The 27675-nt window shown below is 36.0% G+C and overlaps 1 protein-coding gene across 1 annotated transcript; it reads left to right on the top strand.

The window, feature by feature from the left end:
* The first annotated feature begins 7297 nt into the window (after nt 1-7297).
* Nucleotides 7298-26826, top strand: LOC137003980 (Fc receptor-like protein 5). Its single transcript, XM_067364275.1, has 15 exons — nt 7298-7328; nt 8003-8038; nt 12622-12747; nt 15108-15272; nt 15371-15652; nt 21236-21361; nt 21787-21957; nt 22056-22340; nt 22567-22809; nt 25134-25268; nt 25626-25727; nt 26126-26182; nt 26342-26428; nt 26543-26602; nt 26742-26826. Exons 1-15 carry the CDS (start codon nt 7298-7300, stop codon nt 26780-26782), a joined length of 1947 nt encoding a protein of 648 aa, XP_067220376.1. The 3' UTR covers nt 26783-26826.
* Nucleotides 26827-27675: the final 849 nt, after the last annotated feature.

Below are 27675 nucleotides of genomic sequence, written 5' to 3'. Positions count from 1 at the left end.
TCTTCAATTCATCAATATGCGTTTTATTTTTTGTAGATGTTATTACATCCTGTAAATCAACAATTTCCATTTCTAAATTCTTCATTGACTGGGCTATATCTCTAGTAACATTCAAGAACTTTACCACAATCCCACCATTGCTGTAATGAAGCATAAAAATGTTTTTGCTGCTTAAAAGTCTCCCAAAAAAAAACTAAAATTATCTATAAATTTTTTATCACTTAACAATGAAGTATTAAAAATCCAGTATGCACTCTTACACTTAACATACTTAATTGAAACACTGCACAGAACTAAACTGTGATCAGAGAACCCCACTGGAATGATTTTACAAAATTTAAAAAAATTACGCTGATGCTGAACACTATAAATTCTGTCAAGTCGTGCCAGAGAGATAGAATTTTCAGTACTATGAGCCCAAGTATACTGTCTAATATCTTGATTCATATACTTCTCCATATATCACATAAATCATAAGTCTCAATCAGCTGTACTATTGTTTTCTGAGAAGCAGCATGAGGTTCTATATGATTTCTATCCAACTTGTCATTAGCGGTACAATTAAAATCTCCACCTATAAATAACAATTCTTCTGGATTTAAACCTTTTAAAACAGCATCTACCTTTTTAAAAAAAAGAACTCTTTCTGCTCCTTTAGTAGGTGCATATAAATTCATAAGTACCATAGTGTTTTTTTCAAATTTAACTTTAATCTTTAAAAACCGACCACCAAATACTTCATCAACTTCACAAGATAAAGGTAAAAAATGTTTTGAAAACAAAACAGCAACACCTCCGCTACTAGAGGATTTATGGCTTAAGATAATTTGTCCATCCCATTCTCTTCTCCAGTCGGTCTCATTTTTAAAATCACAATGTGTTTCCTGTAGAAACACTATATCAATTTGCTTTTGTCTAATAAATTCAAACAACATCATTCTTTTATGACAATCTCTAGCACCATTTATGTTTAGAGTTCCGATTTTAAAATTTGTCATATTTATTTTAGAGACCAGAACAATAAAAAAGAGAAAAGCTGCCAAAAAAATAATTTTTGGCAACATTTTAGAGGTTGACAACTTCATCATCCTTGGTCATTTGTTTTTTGAGTTTGTTCACAATTTTTCTTAAACGGTAAACCTCTACATCTTGAAAAACTCCCTCCTTCATAAGGAACCTCACATCATTTACAAATTGTTTAGAATCAGGGAAGAAATCTTCAACTTGCACTCCTTTCATTCCCTTTGTTTCTTTCAGAAATCTGCTAATGTCTTCAGCTCTATACACACAAATCAGGTTTTCATTTTGAGAACTAGTGGACAGATTTGAACACTGAGACATATTTGAATCAGAGGAATCTCTATCACTATCTGATCCTGCATTCTCACTACCACCATCATCTCTCTTGACTTGTTTAATAGCCTTTCCACAGCTTTTCTTCTTTCTTTTAACTGGGATCTTAAAAACAGATTCTGCTTCCTTCTCAAATTCAAAATCATGGTCCTCAACACTCATTTCATCAGCATCTACTTGTAAACATTTCCAGAAAATTCAACCTTTTCATCGGACATCAACAGTGTGTCATTTTTATTAGACTTACCAGTCTCTGTTGTATCAATTTCAATCTCAGTAGCTACAACTACAACCGACTCGTTTTCAGCGGCTTCTACTACAGACGTAGGTCTATCGGCAATATCCGCGTTCCTCGCGATCTCAACCGGGACAGCAGCAGAAACTACTTCCGAGTTTGTACTCATACCTGCACTGCCCGTTTTATTAGGACAATCACGAACAAGATGTCCGATTTTACCACAACTAAAACATTTAATTGTGGTATCAGATGTTGCAAACACTGTGTCGAACCCATCAATTTTGAACTTGAAAACAAGATCGATGTCATCAATTCCATTTTTCAGCACCATAAAAACTTGTCTTCTAAACGAGACTAGATGTTTTACCAATGGTGATTTGCACGCGAGAGGGATTTTCTTAATAGGGGATACCATTTTGCCATAACGAGATAATTCTTGCACCAACACCTCGTCTTTAATAAACGGAGGTACGTTAGACAGTATAACTTTCTTAGACGGGCTACTCAAAGGCAAAACAGGCACGAGTGAACCATTCAACACTACGCCGCTTTGCACAATGTCATTTGCCTTTTCAACGGATTTAAAGAAAAGAACAATTGCACTGTTCATCCGCGATGCCGACACAATATTTTCATGTCCTACGATCTCTCCCACCGCTAAACAACACTGTTCTACACTGATTCTAGACTCCACCTTCACTCCATGACGGCGGGTTAAATTATCAAAACTCATAGTGTTTTGGTTCGTCATGCCTCCCAGCATAACGCTGGTAGCAGACGCAAACACCTCTAAATATCAAACGGCCAACCAATTCAACACATAAAAGACAAACACACATACATACATAAAAAAGATAGAAGATAGAAAAGTTTTTAGCACACAGCTACAAACGCACTCACCCTCACCACGCTCCGTTCACTCCCAGCATGCACTCCGACAAACAGAGAGAGAGAGAGAGAGAGAGAGAGAGAGAGAGAGAGAGAGAGAGAGAGAGAGAGAGAGAGAGAGAGAGAGAGAGAGAGAGAGAGAGAGAGAGAGATTTTGATCTGTCTCTACTATCAATGGTCTCCAAATGGCAGAAATTGGAGAACAGGATCTTTCATGAATGGGTCAGTGAGGGAATGCGTTGACTCTCTTTGATCTTTGGGGTGTGGAATTTGTGGTAATTTGGTGGGCTTCGTTCAGGAATAATCCTACAGACTTATGACTGGTTTTGTGGTTCTGCTGTCACATAAAAGCAGAAGAATCGTGACCTCTGACTGTAACGAATCAATAGTTTGGACTTTCATCAAAACTCCTGTAATCTACAGAAATGATTAGAGTTAGTATGGAGAGAAAAATAATATAACTATACAATTTCCAACAATTCTTGAACATGCATTTCTTTTGTATTTTTACGTCCTGTGGTTCAGACTGGCGTGTGAAACTGTTACATACTAGTGTTCAAATGAGAACTGCTGGTTGATGTTGTGATGGTTTTTAACGCTACTGAACATGAACACATGGTGTCAAGTGCTGAATATGTGTTGATGGTTGTGAAACACAAGAAAAGTGTTGATAGTTCTGAGAAATCTTTTAGAAAATAGTCTGAAAACAAGATCTGACGTGAGCTTCTCTTCACACCAGTTTCTCTCTCTACAGCACTTCCTCTTTCACTCTCAGTCTCTCAGTTAAATGAGTCTTTCTACAATTAGGGTACATGTCATCTCCATCAATGATAATTATGTCTGTCTTTTCTAATTATTTCCTTTACAAAAATTATATTTTATCCATTAAGGGAAAGCAGATAATCTAAGACCCTCCACCATGCCATGATCCAGGTCCAGTTCCTCTTCACAGTCCCTCAATCCTCCTCCTGGACTTTTTGTGTTCTGGTTTATGTTCAATTGTCATGTTCGGTTAGGAGTCTAGAGTCGTCCTTAGATGGAGAAATGTTACATCTATTTTGAGTTTTGTTTCATCTTCATCTTTCCTTTGTTTCCTGGTTTTGTCATGTGATTCCCTAGTCTCATGTGTTGGTTCCCTTGTTTCATGTGTCACGTTCTTTGGTTCATTGTGTTCAGGTGTTTCATGTTAGTCATTAGTTCATGTGTATATATAGCCCTCATGTTTCCACTGTTTCTTTTGTTTAGCTTTGTTCATGTAACCATGGGCAGACTGGCCATTTAGCATACCGGTAAGAATAGAAACCGATAGAAAAGCTACAATTCAGATTAAGAAAGTTTGCAAGATGCGCAATGTCAAATTTGTATGTATGCATGTAGAAGGACGGGTGGTATTTGTGATCTTATGTGGTGGTGAGCTGGTCTGGGCCAAAATGCCAGGGCTGATTTTTGGTCCCAGTCCATCCCTACATGTAACCTGTTGTTGGTGAATTCTGTTGTGGTTTTTGTTCAAGTCATTCTTGTTTGTTTGTTTTTTTTTTGTTTTGTTTTTTTGTATTGATTTCACTTTTTGTAATAAACTGCAATAGGGTTCATCTTCATCTTGTCTCCAGTGACTCATTACAGTCAGAGCTGTGTCTGTCGGTGTTTAAAACAGGAACTGATGTGGTTTCAAAGAAGGGCAAGTCTGTCAGATCAGTTGAGGAGAAAATGTTGAAACCAAGTGGTGAAGTTTCTGAGACCTCAGACAGCGAAAACTTCAGTGTCTGTATGAAGCCATTTGACAACTCAAAGCCAAAGGAAGTGTGGGTAAAATGTGTATTGTGCAGTTTCTGGCCCACCGAGCCTGAACCACATTCATTTGACTGACAATATTCACACACAGACACAAACATGACTGTTTTCTTGTTAGACCTGCATGATCTTTCCACAGGTACACTGGAGTGGAGTGTATATTAAGCATAAATACGGTTAATAAAGTTTTCTTGTAGAATAATTTACACACACATGCACACACTCATGAGTCAAACAGAAAGTGGATTATGGATCAGTCACAGAGAGATTGTTTAAGATTGTTCCTTTGGATTGTTTCAATAAACCTGTTTTTGAATTATTGCATTGTGTTTTTGCTGCTTTTGTTTAATTGTTACATCCTACCCGGTAGTATGCTCTCTAAATCCCCCACAGCCATCATGTTTTCAGGCCATTTCAAGTTTTAATTTGATATGACAAAGCGGTGAAACTTACTTTTTAATTAGTCTTCCCATTAATGCCATCAATAGGCTTGTTTGATTTGAAGCAGAGCTGCACAGACCGATCGGTGAATGACGTCAAAGTACTGCGAGAGCGATTCAAAAGCATAAGGAGTCTCTCTGATCACTCTCACAGTACTTTGATGTCATACACCGATCGGTCTGTGCAGCGCTGATGCATCTCGCGTCTTCATTCAGGCAAAATCTATATTTATATAAACACGATGCATCATTCAGACAGACATCAAGAATCAGCTTCATGCTTCATGCCACAATGCATGCTGGGAGCACCCATAGTATTAAACTCAAGACTCCCAGCATGCATTGCAGCATGAAGTATCATTGTTGAGATTCATATGCTGATTCTTGATGTCTGAGTGCGTCTAAAAAATGTTTCAAAAATTCAATTCAAAATGTCTGATCTGTGGCAAGAAATTATTGTTGGTGTAAATTGATTTTCTTTATGATAATGAAATATATATCACCTGATCATCTTTGCTTTTGGTTTCCTATGCAACACTGAGTTTTGGTAAACACTGTCACAGAAACCACAAACTGACATAAAAAAACAAAAACTAAGCGTCAAACTGCCCAACTAAAGAAAATCAAACATCATAATGATGACCAATGATTTTCAGTAAAACATTAACTAAACCTCTGTTAATTCTCAAACAGAACTGTAGATGACAGAAATAAAGTCGGTCTGGTTTGTAATAAGAGAGACTTAATGTCTTTTCAGGTGATTTCATCTAAATCTGTGGCTGGACATCAGTTGTGTTTCTTGTGTTTCTCTTTCCTCCAGTGATTCTGCTCGCTATCATCAGGTGTCTTCAATAATTGAACAATCATCACTAAATTAATCACTTAAGTACATAATTAATATAACTTTAACACTGTTTCATTGTTACTTTTAACACCCTGCTGGTGGTTCCCAAATGAACACTGAATGGTGTTAAATTAACACAGAGGAATTTACTGTTCAGTATCTGAATTTATATTACATTATACATTACATTTATATTAAGAGGAACAGGCACAAAAATCATTACGTCTTGATGTTTGAATATTAATCTCTTCACAGCTACAAATATATCAGCATCAAACTTCACACCCTTATTGTCAGAGGATGGAATAGAAATAGATAGAGTTGAGCTCATAGTTGTGGTTTGGTTTGTTCTCTTTCAGCTCAGTGGCATTAACCAGTGTGGAGGAACAGCAGTCCTTCATCAGTTTCTGCTTCTTATAAAGTTATGAATACAGCTAAGATTATTATTACAGTACAGATACATCAAAGTGTTTTTCCTTCTCCATTAAACAGAAAAAGAATATTAATTCTCAAAATTACAAACTGCTGCTCTTCAGTTTGATACTGAATGAGTCCTGACAACATTTTTAGTATTTAGTATTTTAGTTCTCAGCCCAGCCCTTTTCACTTTATTTTCACATGACTGTACACCCATCCACTCCTCTAATACTATGGTGAAGTTTGCTGATAACACCACTATAGTAGGGTTGATATCAGGAAATGACAAGATGCACTATAGAGAAGAGGTTCAACATCTAGTCGAGTGGTGTTTGGATACTGACCTGGTTTTGAACACCACCAAATCAAAGGAAATCATCATAGATTACAGGAAAACCTGGAAAACGACACATTCCCTCTCTATATAAATGGAGAGGAAGTTGAAAAAGTTACCAACATCAAATTCCTAATTATTACAAATGATCTAACATGGACTGTTAATACTCAGTATGTAATAAAGAAAGCTCAGCAGAGGCTTTTCTTCCTGAGAAAACTCAAAAAAGCCAAAGTCCCTTCTCAGCTTTTGGTAAATTTCTACAGGGGTACAATAGAAAGCATTATTTGCCACTGTGTGACAGTGTGCTATACCAGCTGCACTACACAGAATCAAAGAGATTTGGCCCGGATAGTCAAGACTGAACAAAGGATTGTGGAAATCCAGCTTCCCAATCTAGACACAGTTTATGCTAGCCGTCTGCATATGAGGGCTAGCATCATCATCAAGGATTCAACTCACCCACTTCCATCAGGAAAAAGATACAGAGCAATTAGAACACGCACAAACAGGCTGAGGAATAGTTTTTTTCCCAGAGCTGTAGAATGTATCACAAATGTTTCCCAAACGTACACACACACTTAGCTGTGGCAGACTGGAATTGAACAGTTACACACTTAAGTGTTGCTTCTAATGTACTGATGCTTGTTTAAATTTGTTTGCACTGTTGTTTGCATTGTTTAATTCCACTGTATATATGTATATTACTTTGCATATACTGTGATATTATGATATTATGTACTCTGAGAGCTACTGAAAATTCATTATATTTTCATAATGACAATAAAGTTTCTAGATAAACTTTTGTGACATTTTTTGAAAACATGTTACAAGATTATCAACATTATCAGAAGGTTTTCTGTAACACATGAGGTTCATTTGTATGTCTTTAATCTGTCATTATGTTCCTAAAGATCTGACTGTAGGTTTCAGGAAGTCTTGAGGCTTTAACTCAGTCTGTGTCTTTAACCGTCTGTCATTATTCAGTCAGTATGGAGCTCAGTCAACTTCCTCTTGTGCTCTGTGAGTATTATTTTCACTGGATGTTAACTGATCGTATTATGAATAGGATTGAACAGGTTCAAGAGATTAATTAGTGTTCTTGGATTATTTTTTTTCTTCTTTTCATGCTGCTCTCAGTGTTTCAGATCCAGCTCTAGTTCATGATAAATGAGAGAAAGACGATCTTGAGAGAGGAAGTGTGCAGTTAGAGCTGTTTGTGAAAGAGAAATAAACTCTGTTGTGTTTGAGTCAGTCTGTTTGTTCAGTCACTCAGTTTTGTGCTTTCTAATATTGTTTGTTGAATCAGTTCTGTTGGTTTGTTTTGTACAGTTTGCTGTCCATGAAGTAGATGTTCACTAGTTTGTCTTCAGTAGATGTTCAGTTTATCTTTATTCAGTCTTTAGATCAAACTGTTGGCTTCAAGTTTCTTAATCAATTTCAGGTTCTCTCTTCTGTGATGATAAAATAAACATTTCTGTGTTGTGAAGCTGAGGAACATGAGAGAGTGAAATTATGGGTTTTTTTACAAGCAAAGGAAGAATATTCATTTATAAAATGCCTAAAGTTCATCAGCTCCATGTTCAAAAATTGTTTTCCTGTAGTCAGTTAATCCTCAATAAGAACTGTTGTAGACGTCTGAGAGACAAAATACACAATCTTTCATGAGTTTTTTGTTTGTTTGTTTGTATTTTTAGTGCTGATTTCAAACATCTACTCTGGACACACTGAAGGTGAGTGAATTTGATTCATAAATTTCATCACAAATGTGTGATTCTGTTATAAACCATAAAACATTCTGAAGAAGAAAACTCTTGTTCTATTTTCTTCTTATTTTCTAACTTAAGAAAAGAAAAAAAGATAAGACTATTTTGTATTCCCAAAAACTTTTAACATTAAACTTTGTTACATTTAATGTTAAACTTAAGAATGTTTGTCTTTTTTTCTTAATAAAAAATTTAAGAAGAGTGAAGGAATGAGACATTTATTTAGCACTTTCCACTGTACATCCAAAGCTCTTTCCAATCATATCAGGGAGTTTCTCCTCCTCCAGCACCAGAGTTCATCATCCACATGAATGAAGTGACGACAGCCACAGAATAACAGCACCAGTGGTAGGGGTGTAACGGTTCACAAAATTCATGGTTCAGTTCAATATGGTTTTGATTCAGCATAAAGAAAGAAATGCCAGAGAAATTTCCTTGATTTTTACCATTTTTTTATTTATTAATACTAACATTATAAAGTATGGTCTATTTTTTACTTTGAACAATGATGAAGCTATACTTGAGCCATCTTCAGGGGTATCTTCTTAGCAACATATAAAACAAAAACAGCTCCTCATAAAAAATTAAATGTAATACTGTAGTAGCTATAAACACATATAAAGAAAAGAACAATTTAGTTTTAGGGGAGTACAATTTCATCTCCTCTTCTGCTATTTTGGCCACAGACTCAGTGTTTGGCTCATGGGTCATGAACTAACTATATTCCTGTATGGTGTACATTTTCGGTCTTCCTCACACCTCAGTCATAGAACGAAAAGGCATCATGCCTCAGACTAAAAGGCTTCAGTCACTGGACAAAACGGCATTGCGCCTCAGACTGAAAGGCTTCAGGTCTCAGGAAAAACAATGTCAGGTGTCAGGTCTCGTACAAATAGGCATCGAACGAAACAGCCTCAGACCAAAAGACTTCAGACCAAAAGGCACCGGATGAAACGGACTAAAAGGCATCATGTTTTTTTGTTTTTGTTTTTTGTATAGCCTAACTTTCTGTTTGTATTGTATTCTGTTTGAATGCCGTCCTTCAGTTGTCTTTTTCTTTACTGTTACTATTCCCAAATTGATGTAAGGTGTGTGTGCATGTTAATTATGTAGAATCTGATTGTATTCATGGAGGCTATTTATGTAAACCCTTGGAAAATTAGAAAAGAAAAGAACAGAAAAGAACATGGCGATTTTCACATTGGTCTGCAGAAAAACAGCAACGGGCTGAATGAAAATGTAAAATGTGACTCTTCCATCCAGATAGTGGTATTCTGTTTTTATTTTCATTTTTGTGCATTCCATTTTTATTCTTATGTATTTGTTTCCTTTTTATGTAAAGCACTTTGATTTACCATTGTGTATGAAATGTGCTAAATAAATAAAATCGGCCGGAAATAAGCAACAAGGGCCAACTTCATCCGACGGTGCGAAACACACTGAGAAAACTTAGTCAGTCGACGAACAAAAACTGCCCGACGGATGACTGTTGGCTTGGTGTGTCCGATGCCTTTTAGTCTGAGGCCGTTTTGTCCCTAGTGAAAAAAAAAGTATACTTTACTGTATTTTAAATATATTCCCTTTTTCTATAGTACTTTGCAAATATGCTAACAAAAAAAGTACTATCTTTAACCCTTTGATGCATAACATGGGTCAAAAATGACCCGGCTGAGTTTTTATTTTCTATATCTTTGCAAGAAATTAATTTCATCATTCAATATTCCAGGTATTCCTTAATTAACTTGTTTTTGATCATCACAAATCCTCATTTTCGTTTTTTCTTTCTTACTTTTTTAATAAAAATCATTTTTGTATCACTGCCCTTCTAATGCGCAACATGGGTCAAAAATGACCCATATTCATTTATTATGTAATTTTAATAACGGTTGAATGTTTCCTTGCTGAATCTTTAAAAGAAATGTATTTTATCATTCATTTATTCCAGGTATTCCTTAAATATCTTGTTTTTGATTGTAAAAAATCATTATGTTCATTTTTGCTTTCTTACTTTACAAACAAACACAGTTTTTGTTTGTCTACATCAATTTTACACACATGGGTCAAAAATGACCCGTATTCATTTCCTATGTAATTTCAGTCATGACTGAGTGTTTCTTCACTGAATCTTTGAAAGAAATGTATTTTATCATTTATTTATTTCAGGTATTACTTAAATATCTTGTTTTTGATTTTCTACAAATAATTATGCTTATTTTTTCTTTCTTACTTTATAAACAAACAGTTTCTACATCAATTTTACACACATGGGTCAAAAATTACCCATATAGAAATCTTTAATATTTGCAAATTTTTGCAAGTAGGAACATATTTACTGCAGACAACTGTTCATCTGCCACACATTTCACATCTTAACAAGGCTACTTTTGTATATTTCATGGATGTAAGTCTTATTATATTTAATATATTAGGCTATATATTTCATAATTTTTAATTTTTTGTCATAAATCAATGCAATTGGTCATCCTTTATGTCTGTCAGCGTTCCTTCTAAAGGCCATTGTATACCTCACTTTTTATGCGTACGTGAAGGTCAGCATACAGATTTTTGTAACTTTTTATAATTTCCGCCAGATTTCTGTAACTGTGTACCTGCACATACACATTTAAATTGCGTTTGTGCACAAAGTATACTTTCAGCTTTTTTTTTTTTTTTTTTACAGTGATGTCATCATCCACCTCAGTTCTGTTGAGGACAGCCATTAACACTCTAGATAAAGAAATTCAAAATCACTGTTGATCGATACACTTATTATATATTTTCCCTGTTGGACAGAAACCTTGTTCAAAACTGTTACTTTTCAGGAACACTTATAGATGTAAAAGGTGACCAGAATCATTGGTTTATGACAAAAAAATACAAATTATGAAATATAATATATAGCCTATTTTATGAAATATAATATGACTTTCACCCATCAAATATACAATGTTGATGTTAAACAGCCATGTTGAGAGGTGAAATGTGTGGCGGATGACCAGTTGTCTGCAGTAAATATGTTCCTACTTGCAAAAATTTGCAAAGATTTCTAAATGGGTCATTTTTGACCCATGTGTGTAAAATTGATGTAGAAATACAAAACCTATGTTTGTTTATGAAAAAAAAAAAATAAAGAAAAAATAAACACAATGATTTGTTAAAATCAAAAACAAGATATTTAAGGAATACCTGGAATAAATAAATGATAAAATACATTTCTTTCAGTGAAGAAACACTCAGTCATGACTGAAATTACATAGGAAACGAATACGGGTCATTTTTGACCCATGTATGTAAAATTGATGTAGACAAACAAAAACTGTGTTTGCTTATAAAGTAAGAAAGAAAAAATGAACATAATGATTTTTTACAATCAAAAACAATATATTTAAGGAATACCTGGAATAAATTAATGATAAAATACATTTCTTTCGAAGATTCAGCGAAGAAACACTCAGTCATGACTGAAATACCATAGGAAATTAATACGGGTCATTTTTGACCCATGTGTGTAAAATTGATGTAGACAAACAAAAACTGTGCTTGTTTATAAAGTAAGAAAGAAAAAATGAACATAATGATTTTTGACAATCAAAAACAAGATATTTAAGGAATAGCTGGAATAAATGAATGATAAAATACATTTCTTTTAAAGATTCAGCAAAGAAACACTCAACCGTTATTGAAATTACATAGGAAATGAATACGGGTCATTTTTGACCCGTGTTGCGCATTAGAAGGGGTTTTCATAGCTTGTGCATCAAAGGGTTAAATATATAAAAAGTATATTAGCATTGTAAGGGAGTCTACAGCCACCACCGTCTCCACCCACCACAAGGTGTCACTGTGGCCTCAACGCTTCACTCTTGCCTACTCTGAGCTCGATTGCTGATGTCTGAGAGTCAGGAGCTGAGGAGCTGATGTCCCTCCTCATTACCCTACGGACAAAAATAATAAATAAATTAAAAATACATAAATGTAGAAATTATTAAGAAATGCAGAAATGAATAAATAAATATCGAAATTAATAAATAAATAGAAGAAATAAATGTGGAAAAAAATAAATATATACATAAGATAAATGTATGAATAATTATTCTTTTTTTTTTTTTGCTTTTCTATGTAATGTATTTATTTATTTATTTATTTTTACATTTCTTTGTGTATTTATTTTTAATTGATAGACTCCATAGTGAACCACACAGACAGTTCTGAGGTGTGACAAAAAACACCAGAAACATTCACTCACAAAAATGACAATTTCTTCAGAAATATTGCATGGCCAAAATTTGTTATGAAAAATATAGAAAAATAAAGTATCTTTTGACATTTAATTTGTCTTGAATATTAGTAACTCTACAGACACCACCTAGTGCTTTAAACTACAACAACAATGTTCAACACTTTGGTATCTGATACTGTGTGTCTCTTTGACTGCTGGTGTAGATGAAGGTGGAGTGAAACCCTGCTTTGAGCTCAGAGCTTCTAACCTAAAGGATGTGGTTTGAACCACACATAGGGTGATCTTTGCATCTTTCATTTCTCTATTTCAGGTGAAGTCCAGTTAAGAGTTTCTCCTCAGCAGTGGTTGACTGAAGGAGATCCAGTGACTCTGATCTGTGAGGTTAAAGGCTCCTCTACAGGCTGGATATTCAGCTGGTTCACTGTAACTGAAACAGGTCAGTAATGTGCTTCATGTTGTATCATCTGAATTAGCTGATTTCAACTTTTCAAGTTTGAAATATTAATATTTCTGAATCCAAACTATAGAGACAGGGTATGTAGACTGGTATTGTTCCTGGGTGCAAGAATTCAGAGAGTAAATGTTTATCAGGAGTGAGTTACAATCAGTGATAATAAACCTCCGTTGATCCGACTGTCCATGGGTGAGGATACAAAAATGAAGTATACTCTGTACTTTTCACAAAAGTCCTGCACAGAAAAATCCCCAGTGTTAAATTAACACCCCTCAGTGTTCGAGTCCACAGTACATGGTGTTAAATGTAACAATGAAGCAGTATTGAAGTTAATGAGATAATTAAAGTCCCCCTTTAGTAAATAATTTTTTTCCTTAAAACTCATCTTTGATCACCAAAATGACATATTAAAAAAAAATTCAAGTGAAAAAAAAATTCCTTTTATACCTTAAAATAGCTTGAATGTAACTCTACACCCTTGCCTCATTCAATATACACGGATCAATGAATATGCAAATGAGCATATAATATAATATATAATATTAATATATATAATACATAATTAATATATATAATACATATAATACATATAATATTAGCCCCGCCTCCACTCGCTCACGCCAGCTCGGAGAGTCTACTGTTGCTGTAGTGACGACTGACGATCAAATTGTTTGTGTTGGATATTTAAGAAAAAAGCTTGCTTCGCTTTGTATATTCAGTTTAACATCTCTGCAACTAAACTGAATATTTTCTGACGCTTAAATTGTGTTTGAAATTATAAATTGGTAAAACGCCTTTGCAAAACGTTTGGACTGCCCTCTCACCGAATCACCTGAAGTGATTTCTCAATAAAACAGACAGTATCGAGAGAACAAGCAGCTGTTTTCCTCTGTGAACAAGCGCTAAATTGATGTTTGACAATTTTGTTGCTTTTTGGACTTTTCAGATTTAAAAAAAATGAAAATCCTGCAGGCGCCCGTGCCTTCTCCGTACATTAAATAAATGCACATCCTTGAATGAGCGCGGATTTCCAGCATATTTACTTGAAGTTATCAGGTAGGCTAATATCTCTGGTTTGATCCATTCCAGAATCAGAATTTCTAATGGACTGAAATTCACTGAATAGCTCTCAATCACGGTCACACACACACGCTCAGAGCAATATTGTTTTAGCTATGTTTATAGTTTTAAAATATTTTGAAGGACAAAAACATGAACTTTATTGGCTTTATTTCAAGTCAGCTGTCACTTTACTTTGGCGTGAGCCCCTATGCGTCACACACTTGACACAACGCTTGTGATGGTTCTGTCATTAATTAATATGAATATAATTAGCCTTTTGCTTGACTACGTTATCAAACAGCTAATAATGTGTTGCTAACGTTACACACACCGTTCCTGTTCTTCATCTCAGAGTCAGACAGCTGCCTTCTAACAATCAGTATCCTTACACACGCTTTGAACAACTCAGAACATCAGTGGAGAAAGACATATAATTCATCATAACATCGTAATAGACTCGCTATATTGATAAATCTACACAATTTTTCATATCAACAGAAAATTTACCGGGATAACCTGGCTTCTCTCGAGACTTTCCTGCTTCAGAGCGGTCATAGTTAATGATATGCTAAAGCCTGCCGGCACATTGTTGTGATTGGTTACAAGGTAGTCTGTGACGTCACAAACACCACCGATTTCAAACTGCGGGTTTTTGGTTTACTGCAGTTTCAAACATAAAATCCTCAGCAATGGTGCTTGCTTATGAATTTGCACATGGTTCGTCTTAAAGCATATTAAAAACACCATATAGACATATAAACAACATTAAAAACAGGGGGTCTTTAAGTGATTAAGTGATGATTGTCAGTTATTGGTGATACCTGATATAAATAAGCAGAGACATTGAAGGAAAGACAAAAAAGAACAGAAAAAAAGAGACACAACTAACTTCCAGCCATAACACATTATTACACTTATTACTACTCTTTCTTGTCACAGGATTCTGCTTATTAGCATCAGGTGTAATTGTCGATCATCACTTAATTATCTCATTAACTTCAACACTGTCTGCTTCAATGTTACTTTTAACACCCTGTAGTGTGGACACACATGTACACTGAGGGGTGTTAATTTAACACTGGGGATTTTGCTGCGTATGTCAAAAGTCTAATATGTAAAATGAGTCATCCTGCAGACTTTTGCTGAATAACTCTGTCCAAAAAACACAGAGAATGAGTAAACACTGTTAATTTACATTTACTACCAACATTGTAACAATTCAAAGCAGGTTGAAATCAAACCACTTTAAGGTGAAATCTACACATTCTCTTATTTTACAGGGAGCAGAAATCATTATGAGCCGCTCTCAGACAGCAGCAGAGGAGCTGGAGGAAAATACACTGTCAGTTCTGCTACTGTAAATCACACTGGAGTTTATGTGTGTAGAGCAGAAAAAACAGCCTATAAAACATTGTACAGCAACAAACAACTACTGTGGGTCACTGGTGAGTTCATGCAGAACTGAAACGATCGGTTAAACTTTAATAAAGAAAATTCGTATGCTCAAATCTGAAAACTTATATTGCTGTAATTGTGTTGTCAGGTGTTTCTCCTCCAGTGTCTCTGATCATCAGTCCCAACAGATCTCAACACTTCACATCTGACTCTTTCTCTCTGAGCTGTGAGGACCAGAGTAACTCTGATGGATGGACAGTCAGAAGATACACAGACAATTGGCCGCAGCTGGAAGATTGTTCATCATTATGGGGATCACAAACAGGATCTACATGTAAAATCAGCTTCACCATCACATGGGACACTGGAGTGTACTGGTGTCAGTCTGAATCTGGAGAGAAATCTCATCCTGTTAATATCACTGTACAACGTGAGTCTGTTTCTGTATTTATTCATTTCACTGGCAGTTTACAGTCAATGCATGAAGCAGGTTTCATGTTAAGTTCACTTTTACATGGTGTTTGGACATAAACATGTGTTGACAGTGTGTGTACACTACCAAACTATAATGATAAAAATCCACCCGCTCCTCTTTTTTAATCCCCATAAATAATAAGCAGTGTCTCAGAACAAGCTGTTTGCAGATTCTGGGCAAAGTTACATCACTTTGCACAGGCCCCGCCCATGACTGTTGATGGACTGTGCCGTATTAGCATAAACCCGCCCTGAGTGAGTTGTACACAGTCCACAATAGGCCTATTTCACAATATGGCGACCGAGACTGGAAGTAGGGAAGCGGTACGTCTGGTTGCACTGATTGCCATTCATTGTTTAATGCACTGAGGATAGTTTGTTTTCTCTTAGTAAATACATTAATTTATTTAATGTGTTTATAGCAAGAATAGCAGATGTTATCTGTTTTGTTGACCGTTTTCAGGGAAGGCTACAAATTCTTTTTTGAGCAACTGATTTTTAATTGTCAAGGTATGTATTATTAGGCAGTTGCCTATAGCTAATTTCCAATTCATCACTTTATGGATGCATTTCAAAGTGGTTTAATAAAAAAACAACAACAAACAAACAAACAAAAAAACTTACTGTCCTGGTTTCACAGACAGGGCTTGGCCTAATGTAACGGGGCTGTCTCTGCGTTGTGTTGTGTAAAAGTCAGGATGGACACCAATTAGCACTTGAAGGCTTTTATTCTGTTAACAACATATTAAACAGCGGTGATCAGATTTGCAAATCACCCTCGTGCTTGCACAATCTGCTCCTCCTTGATTGTCTCGTTAAGATGATGCAGAAGTGCGTTCCAAAAAAAGTTTTACACCCTTCATCCCTTTGAAGCTCTCACTCCGGAGGGTAAACCCTTTGAAGGGATTAGGGCATAGGGATGAGCCCTTCCGAATGGAACGCAGTGTAAATGACCCTACTGGAACCAGTTCATTCTATGGGTGGAGTGTAATTAAAGAGGCCATACATGAAAATGTGTAGCAAGTGGAAACACCTTTTTAACCCTGTTACACTAAACCAGGATTAGACCTTAGCAGAGGTGTAAAGAGTACCTGAAAACCATACTTGAGTAAAAGTACTGATACCTTACATCGAAAATGACTCTACAAGTTACAAGTAACCAGTTCCAATACGACTTCAGTAAAAATCTTAAAGTATCTGATTTTAACAGTACTTGAGTACTTTGCTCATGCTGAATGTAGGCTCAGAGATGCACTAGTCCTGAGAGACTGCCAGTGACAATAAGAATCAATTGATTTGTAAGATGAGAAATTAAGTTTATTTTCTAAAATCAAAATAAAACTGAAAACCTCCAATATTGCAATAAATCAAGGTTGACACAACAACCTATTAAACGTCTACAAACTTTCAAGTCTCAGTTAAGCTCAAGTGGCCATTAGACCAATATTCATCAAAACGGTCTTGTCAATATAGCGAATGAATAAAAAATGTTAAGTATAATTAAATGGTCAAAGTCTACTGTATGTGCTGGTTTGAGCCTCATCGACAGCTGCAGTCATTTCCTCATCTCAAAAATTAAAGCTTGCGATCAGCAATTACATGCTAATGCACTCACATTCATATCCTTGTTGACAAGTTTGGTGAGTAAAGGCAAAATGCACAAGATAAAGTACCTTCAATGCCCTTAGATGGCGATATTGCTGCTTTATATCAGAAACAAACTGCTGCAGAAAAAGTTAGCTGCCATGAAAAAATGTAATTTGTAACTGCATTACTCATGTAGTGGAGTAAAAAGTACATTTACTTGCTCAAAAATGTAGTCAAGTAGAGAGTAAAAGTTGCCAATATCTCTGATACTCAGTACAACTACCAAGTAGCCAAAAAGATATTTAAGTACAGTAACTAATTACATTTACTGGAGTACATTACATCTCTTTACCTTTAGTTCAATTAGGATATTTAAGTAGCTTTTATAAACGTACACTAATACATTACTGGTGTTCATATTGAAACAAAACAATGGCTCTGACATATTTCAAGATATGTCAGTATACAAGTTGCTTTCTGTTAAAACAGCTCAAACATGCATTTTTAGTGTAGGACTTGCTTAAAGGATTAGTTCACTTTCAAATTAAACCCCATGCTTTACTTACCCTTAAGCTACTCTAGGTGTATATGACGTTGCTGCCTGTCCTGACCCTTGCCTGTTATACTGTTCTGTGAATGATATCCGCCTGCCTCGATCTACTGCCTGTGCCCTGACTACGATTCTGCCTAACCCTCTGCTGTACCTGTTTGCTCCTGATTTACCCTGCCTGTACGACCACGCTTACTTTTGTAATAAAAGCTTGCAAATGGATCTCTGCCTCAGTCCCGCTTCGTTACAGAAGACTTCGCTGCAACAACGATCCAGCAGCTTTTCTGATGAACACTGGTCTGGTAGGAACTTTGCATTTTTGTTGTTAGAGCTCAAGCAGGGCTCACGATCGCTGGAGAATTACATTGAGGAATACTTGGAAATTGCATATTGGTCAGACCTGCCGGACTGTGTGCTCATAGACTTTTTCTGTGAAGGCGTTAATCAGCCACTTCTTCACTTAGTCATTTTCTGGATTATGCTCTATTGACTGTTGGCTCTCCGGTTACGTTGGGTGTCGCGGAGGAACGCGATTTCTTTTCTGGTTGTGTAATGGCCGCCGCGCCAGATGACACTCACAAAATGGCGGTCACCACAATAACAACACCAAGTCAGGTCAGCGCTGATCGCCCAGAGTCACGTCACGTCTCCGCTGATCGCCCAGAGTCACGTCTCCGCTGATCGCCCAGAGTCACATCACGTCGCTGGTCCTGTCCGAGAGCGGAGAGGATTGCGTTCCAGCATGAATGATCCTCCACTGACTACAGCACGAGCAGCTGGCATTCCGAAACCCACGGCCGCTTCGCTCTCAAACCAGCCGGACGCTTCCCTCTCAAGCCAGCTCGCCTGTTGCAACGCTCTCAAGCTCGCCTATTGCAACGCACTCAAGCGCCCTGGACGCGATGGACAAGATGGCTGCTTTGCCAGTGCCTACGAGCAAGATGGCCGCCCCTTCGGTGCTCACGGAGGTAGGGGGTGTTCCAGCCATTGAGTCCACTCCAGAACCCGCTTCAGCCAGTGAGTTTGCTCCAGAGACCGCTCCAGTCGGTGAACCATCGCCTCACTCTCTGAGGAAGAGTAGTTCAAGAGGCCGCTGTGGGCCTGGAGACCACTCCAGAGGTCTCTCCTGCTCCGCCCAAGCGTCATGCTCTACCAGCACCGCCTAAGCGTCTTGCCCTGCCGGCGCCTACTGAGCTCCTCGCCCTGCCGGCGCCACCTGAGCTCCTCGCCCTGCCGGCGCCACCTGATCTACCGTGGCCGCCCGAGCCACCTGACCTGCTGTGGTTGCCTGAACCACCCGACCCACCGTGGCTGCCTGAGTCCCTGGGGCTGCATTGGAGATTCCGTTCCCGTCTGCCGTTAGATCTCCAATGCACCCACCCCCCCTCCCTAGCTGTTCCTTTTATGGCGCGAGGACGCGCCTTCCGGGAGGGGGGCGTTATGTCACGATCATTGCCCGTTCCTATTCACTCCGGACTCCATTTCCCATAATCCTCCCTGTCAATCACATGCACTCACTCCACCAATCACCTGTTGCCACATACAGCCATGCACACTCCACACTAATCACCACACCCAGCTGATACTCATTACCAGGACTATAAAAGACTCACACACACACCACCTCACCGCAAAGTCTTAATTCCTAGTGACCATTCTGAGCGTACCTTGTATCCTGTCTGCCTGTGTTTGATCTTGCCTGTTCCTGTGTATTGACCCGTTGCTGCCTGTCCTGACCCTTGCCTGTTATACTGTTCTGTGAATGATATCCGCCTGCCTCGATCTACTGCCTGTGCCCTGACTACGATTCTGCCTAACCCTCTGCTGTACCTGTTTGCTCCTGATTTACCCTGCCTGTACGACCACGCTTACTTTTGTAATAAAAGCTTGCAAATGGATCTCCGCCTCAGTCCCGCTTCGTTACAACTTTCTTCTTTCAGATGAACACAATATTAATATTAATAAATATACTGAGACATAAAAGCTTTCTAATGGCAGTATGTGTTACCAAGTGAGTATGAGCTGAAGAAAGTTTCTCCATCCACATGCATCCATCATAGACATATTCCACACGGCTCCGGAGGGTTAAAGGGATAGTTCACCCAAAAATGAACCTTCTATCATTTACTCATCCTCAAGTTGTTCAAAATCTGTATAATTTTTTTTGTTCTGTTGAACACAAAGGAAGATATTTTGAAGAAAGTTTGTAACCAGGCCGCTTTGGGGCACCATTGACTTCCATAGGGGAAGAACTAGAGGTTTGGAAGAACTCGAGTAAATGATGATAGAATTTTCATTTTTGGGTGAACTATCCCTTTAATAAAGTCCTTCTGAAGTGAAGCGATGCATTTTTGAGAAGGAAAAAAAAAATCCATGTAGGTGGAGATGAGAGAGAGAATTCATTATCCTGAAAAGAACGTTCTTAAAAATCATAGAAAATAACTTCTTAAAGTTAGAATAACCTCCAACCTGTCTTAAATCCCCAAATTAACATTCTTACAAACTTCTTGGAAATATTTATTAAGAAGATTATTGTGAATCAAGCCCCAGCAGTGTAAATGAGTGTCATGATTATAAATACAGCTTTTTAAACAAGTTATATCATGATTCATGTGTTGTGACTATAAAACCACACAGACAGTTCTGAGGTGTGACAAAAAACACCAAAAACATTCATTCACAAAAATGACAATTTCTTCAGAAATATTGCATGGCCAAAATTTGTTATGAAGAATATAGAAAAATAAAGCATCTTTTGACATTTGCTTTGTCTTGAATATTAATAACTCTACAGATACCAACTAGTGTTTTACAAAAGTGACCTAAGTATTGAGAAATGTGTCCTAGCGTCTGTAAAAAACTGTAAATCCCCAAAGGAACATTCTTACAAACTTCTTGGAAATATTTCTTAAGAAGATTTTCATGAATCCAGCCCCAGCAGTGTAAAAGAGTGTTATGGTTATAAATACAGCTTTTTAAACAAGTTATATCATGATTCATGTGTTGTGAACTAGTAAAACCACACAGACAGTTCTGAGGTGTGACAAAAAACACCAAAAACATTCACTCACAAAAATGATCTTATAAATATTGCATGACCAAAATTTGGTATGAAGAATATAGGTGTTTGGTAGCTTCTCTGCTACCAAATATAGAAAAATAAAGCATCTTTTGACATTTACTTTGTCTTGAATATTAGTAACTCTACAGACACCACCTAGTGCTTTAAACTACAACAACAATGTTCAACACTTTGGTATCTGATACTGTGTGTCTCTTTGACTGCTGGTGTAGATGAAGGTGGAGTGAAACCCTGCTTTGAGCTCAGAGCTTCTAACCTAAAGGATGAGGGTTTGAACCCCACATAGGGTGATCTTTGCGCCTTTCATTTCTCTATTTCAGATGAAGTCCAGTTAAGTGTTTCTCCTCAGCAGTGGTTGACTGAAGGAGATCCAGTGACTCTGATCTGTGAGGTTAAAGGCTCCTCTACAGGCTGGACATTCAGCTGGTTCACTGTAACTGAAACAGGTCAGTAATGTGCTTCATGTTGTATCATCTGAATTAGCTGATTTTATTCAAGAACAATAGAGACAGGGCATGTAGACTTTTATTGTTCCCAGGTGCAAGAATTCAGAGAGTAAATATTTAGCAGGAGTGAGTTACAATCAGTGATAATAAACCTCTGTTGATCCGACTGTCCATGAGTGAGGATACAAAAATACAGAATTATACTCTGTAGTTTTCACAAAAGTCCTGGAGATGTCAGAAGTCTCATTCATAAAAGCGTCATCTGGTGGACTTTTGCTGACAAATAAATATGAATAACTCTGTTCAGGAAACAGAGAACGAGTAAACACTGTTCATTTACATTTACTACCAACATTGTAACAATTCAAAGCAGGTTGAAATTAAACCACTTTAAGATGAAATCTACACCTTCTCTTATTTTACAGACATCAGTGATCGTTATAAGCTGCTCTCAGACAGCAGCAGAGGAGCTGGAGGAAATTACACTGTCAGTTCTGCTACTGTAAATCACACTGGAGTTTATGTGTGTAGAGCACAAAGAGAAGAAACGGCCTATAAAACATGGTACAGCAACAAACAACCACTGTGGGTCACTGGTGAGTTCATGCAGAACTGAAATGATTGGTTAAACTTTAATAAAGAAAATTATTATGTTCAAATCTGAAAACTTGTATTGCTGTAATTGTGTTGTCAGGTGTTTCTCCTCCAGTGTCTCTGATCATCAGTCCCAGCAGATCTCAACACTTCAGATCTGACTCTCTTTCTCTGAGCTGTGAGGACCAGAGTAACTCTGATAGATGGACAGTCAGAAGATACACAGACAGTCGGGGGCGACTGGAAGATTGTTCATCATTATACCGGGGATCACAAACAGGATCTACATGTACAATCAACTCCACCCTTTCATCACACACTGGAGTGTACTGGTGTCAGTCTGAATCTGGAGAGAAATCTCATCCTGTTAATATCACTGTACAACGTGAGTCTGTGTTTCTGTATTTGTTCATTTCACTGGCAGTTTACAGTCAATGCATGAAACAGGTTGATTTAACAAGAACAGAAGCATCAATTAGCAAAAAAACAAACAAAAACTTAATGCAACAGTTTTAATAAAAATCTAGTTTTGCAGAAAATATATAAATCTATTATTGTTCATATAATCTTACTCTTTATGCAATCAGCACATGTTTCCTGTGTTTCTGCAGCTGATGTGATTCTGGAGAGTCCTGTTCATCCTGTGACTGAAGGAGATACTCTGACTCTACGCTGTTTAGATCAGTTTGCAAAACCATCAATCCTCAGAGCTGATTTCTATAAAGATGAATCACTCATCCAGAATCAAACTACAGAGATGATCATCTCTACTGTCTCAAAGTCACATGAGGGTTTCTACTACTGCAAACACCCAGAGATTGGAGAATCGCTCAAGAGCTGGATCTCAGTCAGAGGTGAGAGTCAATGAAACTGTGAGTGATTTATGTCTTCATATGTCCTCGTTCAGATATAGTTCATGATAAAGTGCAGTGATGCAGTTACACTGACAGTATCAGGTGAGTTTGATCATCTCTTCATAAACACACACAAGTTTATCATGTTATTAATGAGAGATTTGCTTCTTTACATTAAAATACTTTTTTTTTTTTTTAAACCAAAATTGTCTCTGATCTTCAAACCAAGTCTCAAAGTTGGCTGGATTTTTCATATCCATTACTAAATAACACCTTAAAAAGTAGTCATGATGTATTTATTTTTTGCATTTCACATCTTTGAATACATCTAAACAAGTTGTCAAATAGACGCTATGTTTATAAGTCACATTTCAGTTCATTCTCTCCTAAAAGCTACATTCTGTGACACAACATCAGTATTTGTAAAATTATTGTGGGTTTCCTCGTCCATCATGACACTCGCTGTGAGAAATGCTGCAGTGATACAAACAGTGAAACGGTTTCCATGGTGATACTGGTAGAATATCTGGAAAAGGCTCTCAGCCAATCAGATTCGAGAATCAGAACAAACTGTTGTATAAATGCATATACACTGTTGAGGGTTAAACAAAATATTAATGGTTAAACAAATCAAATAATTTTCTGCCTTTATAACTTATCATAATGTTTAAGGCCTAAAGTATATTTAGGGTGAGCTCTTTTTAATGACATTAAGCTGCATTGCGGTTTTCAAAACTTTGCACTTGTGAATAAAATAAGAAGTATGAATAAAAAATGAATAATAATAATAAAAAAAAAAAAGAAATAAGAAGTAAACAATTTATAACAAAGTCAACATTTGTCCTACTAATGTATTCCAAATTTCATACCAAGTAATGGATGGGAAAAAAATAAAAATAAAAATAAAAAAATAAATATATAATATCCAAGTAAATACCTCAGTCCAAAATATATGAACCAAATTACATTGTAAAATAAATGATCAACAGTGTCAATATCATTATTACAAATTTAAGTGTTGAATCCACATTAAATCTTAGCTGGATAAATATCATACATAATTTTAAAATGCTCTTTACATTTAGGAGGAATGGGAAATAAAATATTTTCTTCTGAATTCCTACTGAGATGTTAAACTGTAATCTCTTCTTATATGACCAGGATATCTTTCCTGCACAAGACGATTCCTTATAAAATTATTAGTGTTCACTCCTTACCAATATCACTTATTTTGCCTCAATTATGATCAAATATTTTTTTTCTTTGTTTTTTCTTACAATTAAAATTGAATTGGGTGAAGAAATCACTATAACTCCAGAAACATTCATTCTTATCCATCATGTTCAACAAACACCTCTTTTCCACCAATCCTCCAAAACAAAGATTTTCTTTGAATTCTTATGGAATAAATCTTTGTCGGTTCATTTATCTGATCAGAGATGGCAGGTTTGGTGACAGCACCACCTACTGCTCAGAAATGATACCAATTTATCAACACTATAATCTACTGTAGATGATTTTTAATGTTCATGTAAACACTTTGTTGAACGGTGTGTCTCTTTGACTGCTGGTGTAGATGTTGGTGGTGTGACACTGTGGCTCGAGCTCTAGATTATTAACACAAAGATTGTGGGTTTGAACCTTTATATTATTATTATAATTAAAGGGGTCATGAAATTGATTTTTTTTATTATTATTATTTTGTTTCCTGGGGTGCACTTATAAAGTTAATATGATTTTTACATAAATACTTGTCATAATTTAGAAATAAATGACTATTTTCTACTGATTTTAGTCCTCTGATTTGAACTCTGTTTGAAGGGGCGTGTCTGCTGTGAGACTTCAGTGTAAACGCCCACTGCTGTGATTGACTGACATCTTTTCAATTGAAATAAGTATTACATGTGGAATCCTCTCGAATAATTTTACCACATTTTTACTCTTACAGCTGTGGAGATTAACAAATCATGAAAGTGTTGATTATTGCTTTATATTTAGATCTATTCCTGTTACATGGAAGGTTGTAGTGATTAACATTGATCAAATGACAGTCTGTTGATCGTGTGAATTAAGTGATCTCATCATTGCAACGCAATTTCTGCACTCTTATGAAATGCTTTCATGAACTAACAATGCAAACATGATGTAAATACAGTAAGAGATTCAGTGTCTAGTGTAAGAGTGTCAGTTGAGTTGAGAATGTTTGAGATTGCGAACATATGCAATCTCAAACTACATAATTTTCAACATCTTCAAAATCTTCAAAATCAATATACAGCACTAATCTAAATGTAAAAAAAATACTTGTATTTCTGTATCCCCAGCATCAGGATCTGATGGTTTCAATCCTGTGATAATTGAAGTAACAACTGTGATAATTGGAGTGACTGCAGGACTGGCAGTTGTATTTTTAATCATTGTCTTCTTGGTCCTGCTGCGGCGCTTCAGAAATAACAAAGGTTCATCATCTCATATTAAAATTCAGTGACACATTTTCAGACACTAGCTTTGTTTCTAAACCTTTTGAGCTGTTGTCTTACATCAGTCTAAGCTGGCTTTCTGTAAATATAAACAGATTTTGATTTTAATGGCTTACAGTGTAGTTGTTTGATATAGTGCATATGTACTGTAAAGCACTTCAAATTAGTAATTTATCAGGTTTAATTTGCTGACTGAATACAGCAGGCAGTGAGGCAGATTAATGTAAACATAATGTGATAAATGAATAAAAACATCATTAAACTGTTTGTCATTCTCAAACATGAAAGAGATGAAAAGTTTTCCTCAAAACAATGACACAGTTTGTGTTTGATTAGGTGTGAGATCTGAGTCTCCCTCTGCTGTCCGTCAACAGCAGAACATCAGTCAGACATCAGAGCAGAACCAGAGTGAAGCCGGATACAACACACCGCTGTCTGGTCAGACTTTATTCATTACCATTAATAAACACACAGAAATCTTTACAAGCTGAGATAAAAGACACTTAGGAATAACTCTGAACTAACAGGACAGATCTCAGCTGGATGATATTTCACTCTTTCAAAGTTTAACAAGATATTTGTCTAACACACTGTATATATTTCAGCTGTCATTTGGTTTATTTGATCAAAAATACACAACAAAATATATTTTTCTATAATTTAGAATGCTAATAGTACATGAAATATTATGTCTAGTGCCTTATATTACATGTTTTTGTCAACATGAAATCAATATTTTTAAGTGGGATTGAATTCATAAGATGGATAATAAAAATATGTTTAAATTATATTTAAAAATATAATTGGAAATGTATTAATGCATTAATTTATTACAGGAACTGCACATGTTTATGATTCAGTTGATGCAACTATTAATAAAGACAGAAGCACAGGTAACTAATGATGACATTTAAATTATTTTATGTCATTAATCAGTTCAGTAGTTCTTCTCTAAAGAAACTGGAAATCAAATTGTTTTTTGTATCATTGTGATATTTGCAAAGGAAATCAAGTTCAACCAAGTGTCTCATTTCTTTCTCTGTTGTTCATAGACGGTGTAAGAGCGCCGACTGAGATCACATATGCTGAGATTGAACTCAAATCTACAAACAAACAGAAGAAAAAGAAAGAAAACAAAGGTAAATCGACACAAAAGTCTCTGCTGTTTTTTAGCTTGTTATAGTGGCATATTTCATATCACTGATGGTCGTACAGTAAACACTATAGAGATATGAACTGTTGGCTTCTTCTAGACAAAAACACTGAGAGTTGTGACGTCCTGTACTCTAAACTGAAGCTGGAAACTGATCAAGGTGAGCGTCAAACTAAAAACATCAATCACAATTCACAAGAAATCACTGAAAACTACATCTACATGCATTATTGAGAGAAATTAAATTCTGCATATAAAAACTATAAATGTACGTTTTGAATTTATTGATATATTTTCAGGTGCTGGATCTAGTGATGTGACGTATGCTCAGGTTAAATAAATGCCTTCATGTGCTTCAGAGACACCCCCAATTCCAGAAAACTTGACATTTTGTAAAATGCAATAAAATTAAGAATCTGTGATTTGTTGATTCTTTTTAACATTTATTTAACTGACAAAAGTACAAAGAGAAGATTTCCAATGTTTTCACTGAACAACTTTATTGTATTTACCAAACACACACATATATATATATATATATATAGTACAGTCCAAAGGTTTGGAACCACTAAGATTTTTAATGTTTTTAAAACAAGTTTCGTCTGCTCACCAAGGCTACATTTATTTAATTAAAAATACAGTAAAAAACAGTAATATTGTGAAATATTATTACAATTTAAAATAACTGTTTTCTATTTGAATATATTTAACAAAGTAATTTATTCCTGTGATCAAAGCTGAATTTTCAGCATCATTACTCCAGTCTTCAGTGTCACATGATCCTTCAGAAATCATTCTAATATGCTGATTTGCTCTTCAATAAACATTTATGATTATTTTCAATGATGAAAACAGTTGTGTACTTTTTTTTCAGGATTCCTTGATGAATAGAAAGTTCAAAAGAACAGCATTTATCTGAAATACAAAGCTTCTGTATCATTATACACTACCGTTCAAAAGTTTGGGGTCAGTAAGAATTTTTATTTTTATTTTCTTGAAAAGAAATTAAATAAATTAATACTTTTATTCAGCAAGGATGTGTTAAATCAATCAAAAGTGGCAGTAAAGACATTTATAATGTTATAAAAGATTAGATTTCACTGTTCTTTTGAACTTTCTATTCATCAAATAATCCTGAAAACAAATATTGTACACAAATATTTTGTACAATTGTACACATTAAATGTTTCTTGAGCAGCAAATCAGCATATTAGAATGATTTCTGAAGGATCA

Source organism: Chanodichthys erythropterus, chromosome 3 (assembly GCF_024489055.1).
Source record: "Chanodichthys erythropterus isolate Z2021 chromosome 3, ASM2448905v1, whole genome shotgun sequence".
In the NCBI taxonomy this organism is placed as follows: Eukaryota; Metazoa; Chordata; class Actinopteri; order Cypriniformes; family Xenocyprididae; genus Chanodichthys; species Chanodichthys erythropterus.
This window is presented reverse-complemented; position numbering and strand designations above follow the sequence as displayed.